The sequence below is a fragment of the Nelumbo nucifera genome, chromosome 3, assembly GCF_055504915.1.
Source record: "Nelumbo nucifera cultivar China Antique chromosome 3, China Antique-T2T, whole genome shotgun sequence".
NCBI lineage: Eukaryota > Viridiplantae > Streptophyta > Magnoliopsida > Proteales > Nelumbonaceae > Nelumbo > Nelumbo nucifera.
This window is the reverse complement of record NC_142651.1, coordinates 73,034,746-73,048,302: the sequence shown is the minus strand read 5'-3', so window position 1 is coordinate 73,048,302 and position 13,557 is coordinate 73,034,746. Positions and strand designations below refer to the sequence as shown.

The 13,557-nt window shown below is 36.3% G+C and overlaps 1 protein-coding gene across 12 annotated transcripts in view; it reads left to right on the top strand.

Annotated features, from left to right (window-relative positions):
* LOC104585873 (nuclear transcription factor Y subunit A-7) overlaps positions 1-12,668 on the top strand; it is a 40,712-nt gene extending 28,044 nt beyond the window's left edge. For all 12 annotated transcript variants that reach the window (XM_088899910.1, XM_010242893.3, XM_088899912.1 and 9 more), the window contains 3 exons: positions 4,994-5,065; positions 5,172-5,339; positions 12,117-12,668. In XM_088899910.1, the coding sequence (XP_088756036.1) occupies positions 4,994-5,065; positions 5,172-5,339; positions 12,117-12,302 (426 nt within the window). In that variant the 3' untranslated portion in view covers positions 12,303-12,668. The remainder of the gene's footprint in view (positions 1-4,993; positions 5,066-5,171; positions 5,340-12,116) is intronic.
* Positions 12,669-13,557: the final 889 nt, after the last annotated feature.

Sequence of the window (13,557 nt, the reverse complement as noted above, 5' to 3'; positions counted from 1 at the left end):
AGGAAAGACTTATTCGGGTTAGTGCATTTACCCATGTTCTTTTATTTCCTAGGTAAATAAGGCAATGGCCATTTTAGCCATAAAATTCATTATTAAAAGCGACATTTTTGTCCCATTCAAGTGTTAGTGACTTCCCCCCAGGTGGGAATACCCAAGAAAATAAACTTTCCCTAGTCCCCAAATATAAATTTGAAAAAAGAACATGGGTTTCTTGGTCAATGGGAATTTCATTCCCATTGACCAACTTACCTCCCTCTCAAAATCCAAAAGAAAGAAGCCCCCTAAAAACTCAATGTTCCCCCCTGATTCACCTTTGGCTTTAAACTAGGATTTTGGGTTTCAAAGAGGTTTAAGGGATGATGAATTTGCTTATGTTTCAGAGCTCTTGTTGCTTCTAGACTGTGTTTGGACCCCCCCAGACCTAATAAAAGGATTTGGTCTCTAACCTCGGTTGGCTCACTTGTGCATCTTTTTTTTTTTAAATCCTTTTGTTCCAACCTCTCCTCTTAGGTTTTCCCTATTAAAGAAGTCTAGTTAAGGCCAATACCTCCTAAAATAGCTGTGTTTTGTTGGGAAGCCTTTTATGGTAAGATCAATACTGTGGAAAACTTGCAAAAGAAGGAACCTTATATGTGCTTGTCCCCAAATTATTGCTTTATGTGTAAAGTGAAGGGTGAGGACAGTAATCATTTGCTGATATCTTGCTCTTTTGCTGCCAATATTTGGAACTGGGTTGTATCATTATTTGGGTGCAGGTGGAACTTTCCCTTCGAAGTAAAGTTGTTGTTTACTCCGTCTGCCTTTGGGAGATTGACAAAGAGAGGGACACTAATGTGGAAGTGTATCAGAGCTGCTAGCTTGTGGACTTTATGGGAGGAGAGAAATGCTAGAATTTTTCGAAAAAAGGAAAGAAGTCTTGCTGAAGTCAAGGAGTGTATTAATGAGGACAGCCTCTTGGCAGAAATCTTTAGACTTGTTAGTGGATTACTCCTTTGATGATTTAAGGAGAAATTGGGCAGTAGTGACCAAGGTTTAAAGTATCGGAAAGATAATTTTAAGAGACGTATCGGGATACACTTTGGATACGTATGGATACGGACGAAAAATCAAGATACGCATAAATATGCTAAAAAGCTCAAATAAATCCTAAAAAATATATTAATAACGATAGTTACAAGTTTTAGATGACTATAAATAAGTTATTTAAAAGTAAAAAACTGTAATTTAATGGTCTATATAAAATTCGAGATATCGAGACACACTTAGTAACTATTGACAAATGATGGAATAACTAAAACGTGAAAAAACAAAAAAGAAACTAAAATGTATATTGATATACATTAGTTTTAAAGTAATCAATATAATTTATCTTAATATTTATTAATACATAAATTTTAATAATTAATTCTAACATTTATTGATAAGTATACACTAAGAAAAAGAGAAATTACTTAAAAATAAAAATGCATAAACAAATATCAAGCAAATGGGCATGGCTTAGTGGTGAACCTCTAGTTCTTAAAGCTTAATGTCTAGGGTTTGAATATTGCTATTGCTAATTTGTAGTTTTATACTAACAAAACAAATTTAATGAGAAAAAGGGTTATCAATTAACGAAATTAATGAGAAGAGAATTCCAATTAGGCGTTAAAATTGAAATTCAAATTTAAAATTATGCATTAATTATAGGAGTAATTAACTAATTAATGAGAGAGAAGTTCATTTAAATATAGGAGTAAATATAAAATTAATGAGAGGTAATTCGCCCTTAAATATAATTTAATGAAATTAATGAGAGAGAAGGGGACTTGTATCAGGCTGTATTGGACTGTTTCGGAACCGTATTGGCCGATACAGACCCAAAACAGTCTGATATAGGGCCCGAAACGGTCTGATATAGACCGATACATACGACAAGTAACGCTATATATAATTTCTATGCGTTCCGTGTATCGGACTTGTCTCGGAACGATACGTATCGACCGATACGTTGCGAAATTTTTGAACCTAGTAGTGACATCCACAACCTCCACAAAGAACAGACCATGAGCAAATTGGAAACCCCCATTGGAAGGAATGGTAAAATTGAACTTTGATGGAAGATTAGAGGATTTTTGGAAACCAGTGGTGGAGAGATTGACAAAGAAATTGGCTATGTGGAAGAGAAGCTACTTATCCCTTGGTGGAAGGATAACTTTAATAAGAGCAACCTTAACAAACCTTCCAGTTTATTTCTTGTCCACCTTTAAAGTCTCGGTGACGGTAGCAAGGGAGCTAGAGAAACTTATGAGGGACTTTCTTTGGGAGCTTGGGGATGAAAAGAGAGACCGCCTAGTAAAATGGGAACAAGTTTGCAAGACAAAGGAAAAGGGAGGTCTTGGGTTGGGGAACCTAATTCAAAGAAATACTTCGTCACTAGGAAAACGGCTTTGGAGGTTTCCATTGGAACGAGACAGGCTGTGGCACAAGGTTATTGAAAGCATTCATGGGCTGAGGAATAATGGCTGGGATGCAAAGGTTACTCCAACATCAACCTTGCACTCTCCTTGGAAAGAAATTCAAGAGGTATATCCATTTTTTTTTTTCAACTTCATTAGATTTGATGTGGGTTGTGGTTTTAGGGTTCTGTTCTGAGAAGATCTTTGTCTAGGTGACTCCTTTTTGTTCCCTTTTCCCCGATCCCTACTTGATTTCTAACTATAAGAAAAGACCTATCTCAAGTTTCATCTCCTTTTCTCATTCTGGTGTGAGTTGGGACTTTGGTTTTAAGAGAGGTTTAAGGGATAATGAGTGTGAAAGCTTATTACTCCTGTTTGACAACCTCAATTCAGCTTTTCTTGTTCAATCTTTGGAGGACACTAGATTTTGGTCCACCTCTTCTGATGGTTCCTTTTCCTGTGCTTCTTTTTTCAACTCCTTCGTGCAATCTTCTGGGGGGAAGAGGATTTCCTGGTTAAAGAGGTTTGGAGTAAGCCCATTCCACCCAAAATTCAAGCTCTTTGCTAGGAGATGTTCCTTGGAAAGGTGAGCACCTGTGAAATGCTTCAAAGGAGGAGGCCGCGTATGTGCCTCTCCCCTCATGTGTGCTTTCTTTGTTTTGCAAATGGTGAATCCCTTTCTCACTTACTGATCCACTGTCCTTCTATGCTCTTTGTCTGGGTCTGGGAGTCTTTTTGCTCTCTTTTTGGTTGCTGGTGGAGCTCTCTACAGGATGTAGTGAGCCTCTTCAATCCAAATTTCCTAAGACAGCTGACAAAGAAGGGGAGAACTATGTGGAAATCAGTGAGGGTAGCTATGGTGTGGACGATTTGGGAGGAAAGAAATGCAAGAATATTCAATGGAAAGTGCAGATCAAATGAAGAGTTGGTGGAAACTATAAAGATAAAAGTCGCTCATTGGGTAAAAACACTTGAGCAGTTCCCAAAGTTTCTTAGTGGCTGATATCTTGCGGGCTTGGAAAGAAGTGGCCTCTTCAACTAAGAAAAAAGAAAAGATGGGGGATTGGATGGAAGCCCCCAGCTTCAAATAAGTTAAAGCTGAATATTGATGGAAGTTCCATAGGGAACTCAGGATTGGTAGGAATAGGGGGTGTTTTCAGAGATTCAGCAAACAAAGTGCTGGCTATGTATTCAGGGCCTATAGGGGTTGGAGACTCAATAAAGGCTGAGCTTCATGCACTTCTTTAGGGGTTAAAACTAGCCAAACAAGCAGATTTTAAAAACTTGGAGGTTGAAGGAGATTCAAAACTGGTGATTTCTTGGTTCAACTTCAGAGGTAATGCTCCTTGGATTTCTAGACACCTTGCATGGGATTGAAAGTTTAGCAAGGGAGCTCAATGGCACTTTCACTTGGATCAGAAAGACTGCAAATGACATGTTTGTTTTTTTCCGGTAAAACAAATGGCATGGTTGACACGCTAGCAAAACAAGGAGTTTACAGACATCTTTTCTGGGAAGTTTTGTAATGTGTTCCTGTTTGTTATAATCTGTTTTTCAATTTAATAAAATTTATCCTTCTTTACTAATAAAAAAACAACTTTGGCCAGTCAACTTGGAGTGGAAAATTTGATAGTTGAGGGGGACTCCCAAGGTAGTAGTGGGCTGGCTGACAAATCCAGAAACAGTTTGTTGGGGTTACAGGGATCTTTTAAAGAAAGTTAACTGGCTAACAAGAAACATGACGGTTAGGATTCAGTGGGTTAGCAGATCGGCAAATGCAATAGCTGATTCTCTGGCTAAACAAGGGATATCAAGGGGAGACCTGTTTTGAGCTACGTTATAATTTTAATTCAGGCTTGTGTGTGTTATGTGCATATTGTTCAGTCCTAGGGGGAGGTAACACCTCGTGCCTCCCCTCTTAGGCTGAATGTACACTCTTTCTTTGTTTAATAAAATTGCATTCATTTATCAAAAACAAAAAAGGGGGGGGGGGAATAATAGTTGAAGCTATTATGGGCAAGCTTCAATTTAATTCTGGGGTTGAAGTTTATCCTTTTAATGATCGTAGTCCATAGAGCTGTTCTGTTATCAGGGGAGAGGACGATTGATTTCCGAATGTTGGATACTAGCAGAGGGTGGTTTTAGTCCATATTAGACTTAGGCAACTGTTCTTGATTATGTATATGCAACTGAATATATTAAAGAAGTTAGCCATGATTTTTCTTCCTTTGTTTTCATATTCTCTGCATAAACCCCAAAAGGGATCACTCTGAATTTGGGCCTATTGCTAGACCTATACAATTCTTTTTTGTCGTGCTCTTTTACAATTTCAGAAAATTTACATAAGGTTTTGGAATGTCTAGGACATGCATTCACTGGAACTATTTACTTCTTCTGGGCAATATAAAATTCCTTCAATACTTGGATCAGTTTCAGGAAATCAAACTTTCTTGCCTACTTGAACCACAGAAAATAATGGGATTCAGCATTGATTTATGCTGAACTAACTTAATGACAGCAAACTAATCTAATTGAAGTATAATCATTTCTCACAGGCACAGGCAGTTTACCCATATCCAGATCCTTACTATAGAAGTATCTTTGCTCCGTATGGTGCACAACCTATGGTATGTTCACATTTTGCTTCATTGTCTGATAAAACAGATGTTTTTCATCTGATACTGGACTGGTCAGTTGTAAATACAATTTCTGTATATCTTTGTTGATGACTAGTGTCAGATGCACCCTCACTTGATGGGAATTCATCAAGCTGGGGTACCATTGCCATTAGACGCTGAAGAGCCTGTTTATGTCAATGCAAAACAATATCATGGTATCTTGCGTCGTCGGCAATCTCGTGCAAAAGCTGAATCAGAGAATAAATTGATTAAGTCTCGGAAGGTATGTAACAATCTCAAGTAATCTTTCTTAAGTATTATGCAAAGTAGTAGCTTTATATACTTGAATGATTTTTTAATAGTTGATGCTTATCCCGTATTGCCTTTCATCCTTTACATTCAGCTTTAGAACCTGTCTCTGTTTCTCAAATAATCTTTCTTTATACATTATGCAATTAAGCGGGTTTCTATGTTTCAATGATTGTTTAATAGCTATAGCTATTGATACTTGTGACAGATTGTCTTTTCTCCTTTGCTTTTATCTTTTAGAACACGTCTCTGTTACGGATTTTCTCTGCCTGAATGATTGCAACTTTTAGGTTTGTTACGTTAAGTTGTTGATTAAGTTACATTATTGGCCTTTGAAACTCTTGATTGACATTTTGACATACTGTCTAAGTATCATCTAATTATTTCTAATGGATGCTGTTAAACAAATAACTAAAATTATTTTTAATGCCTTTTCTTTCTCAAATGTAGGAGTTATTATTCTGTTTTTGTATATTGTTTAAGGGGTGTGAACAGTGGTATTCTTGTTAGTCTAGAGGAAGTCACTTGAAAGGGTTATAGTGGTTTTTTTATTGTTTTAATTTGTGGTCCATCATGTAACTTAAAGATGCCATGAGTTGAGGTCATGGGTCTAGTATTTGAATCAATAGTGCAATATATCACACAAATAGTTACATGCTATATGATATTCTTTACAAATAATATTACACTTGAATGTTGTGGATAAATGGTTAGTTCCTTAACTTTTAAAGCAAATGACTGGGGTTCAAGCCTCTTTAACTCATATATATAAAACAATATACATTAAAGAGGTAATTAAGTACAAATGAAGGAATGGATTAATGGCAACAAGAGATTACACATAAATAAAAGGTTATGGTTGAACTCCTACATTAGTGTTTTGAAAATTCCATTCAATTAATGACCTGAGCGGTTATATAAAACTGGGACTGGTTCATCAGTTATCTAGTTAAATCGGCCGGTCAGCCAGTTTTGACCATTGTTTCATTCCAGTTTTAGGGTATGACCGAAATGGCCAGGGGCCTTGTCAGGTTCAGTTTGACCATTTGTTCATGAACTCTGTTTTTTAGTGTATGACTGAACTGGCCAGGGCCCGGGTCATGGTTCAACCGGTCCAACCAGCCAGTCTATTCTGGTTTCCTAAACACTGATTTGAATCCCGTGAGATTTCTTTTCTCTCCCACTTCTTTTCTCTCTTGTATGTACTTTCTCCTCTTGTCTTTGTGTTACTGGTTTGTCCTAGGGTCAATAAGAATAGAACATGGTATCAAAGCATTAGAATCTTATCTGATTGACTTTCTCATTCTTTTTGTTCAACTAGAATTTGATTAGACTGATCTCTATCAATGTTTTTGAACCGTGCTGACCTGGATGGTCAGACCGTTCGGCCCGGAAACCGTCCAAGCAACCGGTTCCGTTTCACCCCTAACCCATTTTTGGGTAAAAAATTGTTGACTTTGTCAGAAAACCGCTGACCTGGGCAGTCGAACCGTCGACTCGTTTGATCCGGATAGCAGTTTGTGGTTTAAGAAAGTTGCAGAGAGGGGAGAAACTGAGAGTCTGGGACACAAACTTAGATCTGAAATCCAGCAGAGAGAGAGGGAGAGAGAGAGAGAGAGAGAGACAGAGAGAGAGAAGACAACGACTACAGACGTAGAGAAATTGATCTCAGATCTGAGATCCCACTGCCTCGCCGGTAGCATTGAATCCTCCTCCTCCTCTTCCTTCTTCTTCCCTCCTTCCTTCCTTCCTTTCCTTTCCTTTCTCTCCTTTTCTTTTTTTCCTTTCTCCTTCCTTTCTTTCCTTCTTTTCTTCTTTCTTTTTTTCTTTCTCAGCCGACAACAGTCTCTTCTCCTGTTCTCCTTTCTCATATAAATATTTTCCCTAATGCAGACCGTCCGAACCATTCGACTCGGAAACCGGTAGCTAGAACGGTTCCGTTTCCGGGTCGGTTTTTAAAACCTTGATCTCTATAGGACAACAATCAGATTAGAGCTATTCTAATTGAACATAGATTCAGGTTTTCTTTCTTATTCTATATGTGATTGATATATGCTGGTGCTATGGTGTAATCCCTCTATTTGGTATCCAAAGAGGGTGTGACTGGTGTGTGGTAAGCAGATTTCTATGGGCAGAAAGGTTCTCGACTTCTTGGAAGTGACAGGTAATTGTGATTGAATATGTAGAAATATTAGGCTGGATGGTTAATAATTTGATTCAGATTTATTTTATTGCTTTTTTGTGTTAATGGCCTTTAGTTTCATTGGCATGCTAACCTTTTTTTCTTTAAGTATTAGAAGCAACTGCCCCATCAAGGGTATTTATGTAATTATATATTTTAATTTAAATAAAAAATTTTGGGGGCTGGAGAGAGTTTTATCGACTCTTCTTTTTCTCTCTTCTCTTCTCTTCTCTTGCATTCTTGCTCTCTTGGCCGAGATAATTATTGGACTTCTTGGCCGAAACCTTAGCTAATTGGAAATTTTGAATAAAGGGTCCTAGATGGGGTTCCAACTTGGCACTCAAGGTTTGAAGGGATTCTTTTTGATCCCTATAGAGATTGATCCAAGTAGAACTGGATTCTAGAAGTTCTATAAGGGGCGGCTAGATTTTTATGTTTTCTCTGGGTTTCTATGGTGAAATGACAGTTCAAGGATCTTGTCGAGGTCGGTATTATTTGTTATCTTTTTTAGTCATTCTTATTTTCTATTTGAAGATTGTTCCTTGAAGTTTTAAAAGTAATGGAGCACTCTGAAGTAGATAATAGATATCAAGCAAAGCTCTGAGTCCTCTACTGGTTGTGACCATATTGAAGCTTGATGGAACCAATTATTTGGCTTTGACACAGTCAGTGATAATATATGTTTGTAGTAGAGAAAAGTGTGGATATGTCTCCACTCTCCAGTAGTAAGAAGGAGCCAAAGCAAGATGATCCCTCCCACGAGAAGTGGATGTAAGAAAATCATACTGTTATTGGTTGGTTGGTGAACTCAATGCAACCTCGTATCAGCCAACATTACTTGTGGGTAAACTCTGCAAAGGATATTTGGGATAGTGTTGTCTCTTTGCAGAGACGTACTCCCAGAAATTGAATGTGGCTAGAGCATATAAGCTGAAAAATGGTGTGGATAATTTACAACAGGAGGAGAAACCATTAGCCGTTTATTATTGCTGAAATTTCTATGGCAAGAGATTGGTATGATGGAGGTAATTGTTTAGGAGAGTAAAAACGATGTTGAAACATATAGAGAACTTGTGGAAAGAAACTGGGTGTTTGAATTTCTTACATGGCTGAATACAGAATATGACATCACTAGATAGAATATATTGGCAAATGATGATGTAGTTCTCTCTTAGGCTTATTCTATGGTGAGTAGTGAGGAAGTAGAAGGCAAATACAATTTCAAGGAGTAGTTCAATTGACCACTTTGCTAATGTAGGGGTGAAACCTAAGGCAACTAAAGAAATGAAAGATGTTATATGTGAATATTGCAAAAAGCCAAAACATACAGGGACAACCCCTAAAAGTTGTCCCTACTAGATGTTGCTAAGCAAAACCAAGGACAATCCATAAAAGTTGCTTTTGGATCTTCCTCTTCAGAGTCCACTGGTCATATTATGTTATGTCATTTTTGTCTAGGTCATTTGTCTTTTTTCAGCTTTCAGTCATTTATTTCTTGAATTGTTTAAAGGAGTCTGTTTGTCAAGTTTGCATTGTGAGCCATGTGAGTTTTTGGAGCATTGTAGAAACACTTATCTTTTGAGTAATAAAAGATCTACTTTTTTTTTTTCATATTTTGCATTTTGATGTGTGAGGGCTTTGCCATTTATCTTCCATGAGTGCCTATCGATATTTTATTTTGTTCATTGATGATTTTTTGTAGCATTGTAGAAATACTCATCTTTTAAGTAACGAAAGATCTACTTTTCCTTTTTATGTTGTGTATTCTGATGTGTGGGGACTTTACCATTTATCTTCCATGGGTGGCTATTGATATTTTATTTGATTTGTTCACGTGATGAAGTCCCAAAGATTGTGAAACAATTTCATGAGTTTATCCTTACCCAATTTGATACTTGTATCAAGATATTCCAGCCAGATAATGCAAAGGAATATTTTGAGAAGAGTCTTGTTTCTTATCTTGATAATTTTGGGGTCATTCACGAAAGCTCTTGTGTACACACTCAACAACAAAATGGAGTTGCTGAATGGAAAAACCGTCATATTGTTGAAGTAGCTAGAAGCATTTTATTTGCTTCACATGTTCCTATCAATTTTTGGGGGGATGTTTTTTACAACAACTGATCTTATCAATCCTATGCCATCCAAAATCGTGGGTTTCAAGTCTCCCTTTTGCCTGTCGTTTCCAAACAAAGACCTCTTTTCTCTTCCTCTTTGTGTCTTTGGTTGTACTTGCTATGTTCGTATCCCCTATTCACAAAGGCACAAATTTGAACCAAAGGCCTACAAATGTATATTCCTTGGAAGAAATTATTGCTTTCCACAAAAGTCATACATGGGAGTTGGTTGATTATTCAGAAGACAATGAACTTGTTGGGTGCAGATGTTATTGTTTACACAAACATTTGAAACATTAGGTTGAGAGTTCTATACAGTGGTGTAAAACCAAGTTCGTGGCCAAAGGATTTACATAGAAGTATGGGATTGTTTACACAAAGACATTTGATTCAATCGCCTAGATGAATTCCATTAGAATTTTATCTCTTGAATCTAACTTCTCTTGGCCACTACATCAAATGCACATGCTGATGGTTGTATTCTCCTTGAGTTTTGAAGCTGCAGCTGAAGGAGTTCTTAGATATTTGAAGAAGTGTCCTTGGAGATGATTTTTGTTCACTAAATCTAGCCATTTTAAGTGTAGAGGTGTATATAGATGTAGATTGATTGGGTTTGATAGTGTATATATAATGTCTATAGATGTTTCATAAAAAAAAAAAAAATAATGTATATAGATGTAGAGGTGTAGATTGATCTGGTTCTATAGTTAATGTCAACTAGGAACTGTACATGGAAAAGCAAGAAACAAATGGTAACTGCAAGGTTGAGTCTAGACCCTAAATATAAGGTCATGGCACAGTGTGGCAAAAATTCTTTCTTGGGACAGTTGGGGTGTCCAATTCTTGGAACTATATCCCTTGCTATGATATAAGGTGGAACTATGTCCCTTTACATGGCTAGCAATTAGCTGACATGTTTATTTAAAGTGTAACTACTCTGTAGCATGTTGTGTGACAAGTTGGCTATGTATGATGTATTCCCCACATGAAGGGGAGTGTTTTAAAAATAAAGTACATGCCAAAGGGGTAGTATGGTATTTTTATCTGTTATTATCTCTCCTAATGGCTGCCACGACTCACTATTTGACCTTTCAAACATTTTCTATTCTGTTTTCATTTGTTTTTCTAACAGGTGTTCTCCAGAAATAGGTTCAAATCTTTATTCAACTTAATTCTGTAGTTTTTATGATACTGAACTTGAGCCTAAAGGGAAATCAACTCCCACCCCCACCTTCTGATTTAACTTTTATGATACTGGGCTTGAGCCTAAAGGGAAATCAACTCCCACCCCCACCCAAAAGTAAAAATCAGAGATTTTTGTAAAACAAGGCTCAAGTTGATCCTCCAACCTAAGCTTCCTGATTTGTGTCTTTATTGATTGGTTCAAACTGTCTGTTGAGTTGGTCTGTCCATTTGGTATTTTCTACTAGGTTTTTGAACAATGTTCAGAGAACTGGACTGGGCATAGGTCTGGTAAAGGGGGATGTTCACAGCTCAGAGGTTCAACCACAGTCAAACCGGAGGTTGAACCATGATGACATAATATATATTGCAAATTACATCAATACCATATATAATATATTTTACTAATGTTTTTGTACTTGAATGTAATGGTTAAAACCTTACATTTTGTTTAAAAAACATGTGCATTAAAGCCATATATACATTAAAGGGTCATAAATGTACAAAAAGGATTAATGGCAATAAGATGATACACACAATAGAAAGGTTATGAGTTCAAGTCTTGCCATTAACATTTTGAAACTTCATTCATTTGGTGACTGGATGGTTCTATAAAACCGGGACCAGTTCACTGGTTTTCCGGTTAAACCAGTTTTTCATGAATTATGGTTCTTAGCATATGACTGAACCAGTCTGGTTTGGTGTTCTAAACAGATTTTTTGAAGGCTGAAATAGGAGTGAAATCCCTCCGGTTTCAGGTTTACTTATGTATTGGTTTATTGTCATAAATCAATGCAGTGTACTACAAAAAAAAAAAAAAACTATATATTTCATCTTTAATTGTAGAAAATCAGTGAAATCCCTCCTCCCCTTTTCTCCTTTCTTTCTTTATGTTTATTACAAAATGGATGGTGTTTAGTGAATTTTGATTTTAAATTGTTCATAGCCTCTCAAGTATTGAAATCGATTTCTCGCTAGATGTTGCATACTTTATTGAAATTCCTCGTTAAAATCTCTTTAGAAGAATTTTTTTTTTGATTAATAATCTCTTTAGAAGATATTGAATATTGTTCCCTGAAATAGTATCTCAATATCACACTGAAGTGATGCAAAGGTGCTTACATTTATGTTCAGTTGGTCAAAAACATTTTTGCATGAAGCAGATGGACATTGAAAACACAAACAGTACTATTGTAGCTGCACAGCGTTTTTCTCACTCTATATGATCTTCTGGCACAAAGCGATAAGCAATTGGAACTATTCTTTGCAGCCTTACCTACATGAATCTCGACATTTACATGCTATGAGAAGAGCGAGGGGATGTGGAGGCCGCTTTCTCAATGCCAAGAGTAGTGAGAAACAACAGAGTAAAGGGGCCTCAGGTGATGAAGCGCAATCAGATGCTAATCTCGATTCCAATAAAATCCAACAAGCTTCCTCAGAGACGGCATCTTGAAAACCATGGAGGCAATGTTTACACTGCAATAGACATAGCAGTAGTGTGTCTGGCAAAACAACTTTTATATCAATAGCCAGAGGGATTTGATGCGTCTCGGTATTGCTGGCTTACAAAAGTGTTGTTCTAGATTTTCTCCAGGGTAGTCAGATTTGGGTGTGTATAGTTCTTTTGGTAATTTCTTTTTAGATAACTTGCTACTGGGAGTGAAACAGATTGGTATTCCTAGAAAATCAGTTTATTGTATGCTCGGGCAATGGATTTTTCTAGTTTAGTGACTTCACACTGTTCTTCCAGTGCAGCAGCTGTATAGATATACAGGTTTAATGTTAATACAACGTTGAATATTGGTTGGTTCTCTGGTAATGTTCTAGTAGCTGATCATTTCTTGTCCGTATTGAAGCCTGTATATATATCTATATCTATAACTATGTACACTACTATTATCTGTCTATAAATTATCTATAAATATCCCTATAGGCTTTTGGATTTTTTCATAACTATAATACCCCTTCTTTTGAACTTGTTCCTCTCTATTGTGAGGACAAAAATTGTAGTTTAGATAGTACTTTTCGGTGCATCCCATTCCCTCAGTCTTTACATTTAAGGCATTTAACTCCCATTGTAACCTCATCGCTGACAAAAAAAAAGTCACATCCCATCTTTAAGATATTTTTGTCTTTCATTATTAACTTCCACTAAGCATTAATAAATAATAATATCTAAGGGTTTTTGAATTTTTTCTTTGACTATGATTATTTCTAATCTTAAGCTTGGTGCATCTCAATTTTGAGGGAAAAATTGTAATTTACATGCTACATTTTAGTGCATCTTATTCCCCAAGTCCTTTCTATATCATGATTTTTATCTCATCATTAAATTCCATTAATTAGATCCATGAACACTAATAAATAATAACATGCAAGGGTTCTTGGATTAATTAGATCCATCATTATTCCCTCGTTAAGTCCATTCTATATCATGAATTTTATCCTTAAGGTGTTGTTGTATTTCATCATTAAATTCTACTAATTTTTAAAATCGACTTAAAATGAATTCGGTTTTTCTAGGTGAAGTCATGATGTTATAAGGAATTCAATGTTCCTGGTCAAATAAGTGAAGTCATGATGTTATAATGAAATGCTAAAAATTTAAAATTAGATAAAAATACAGAAATAAAACAAACCTTAGAAAAGTTTGGGAAATATATATTAAAAGAAGTAAGTCTTGAATTTTTTGTTTTTTTTTGATTTTT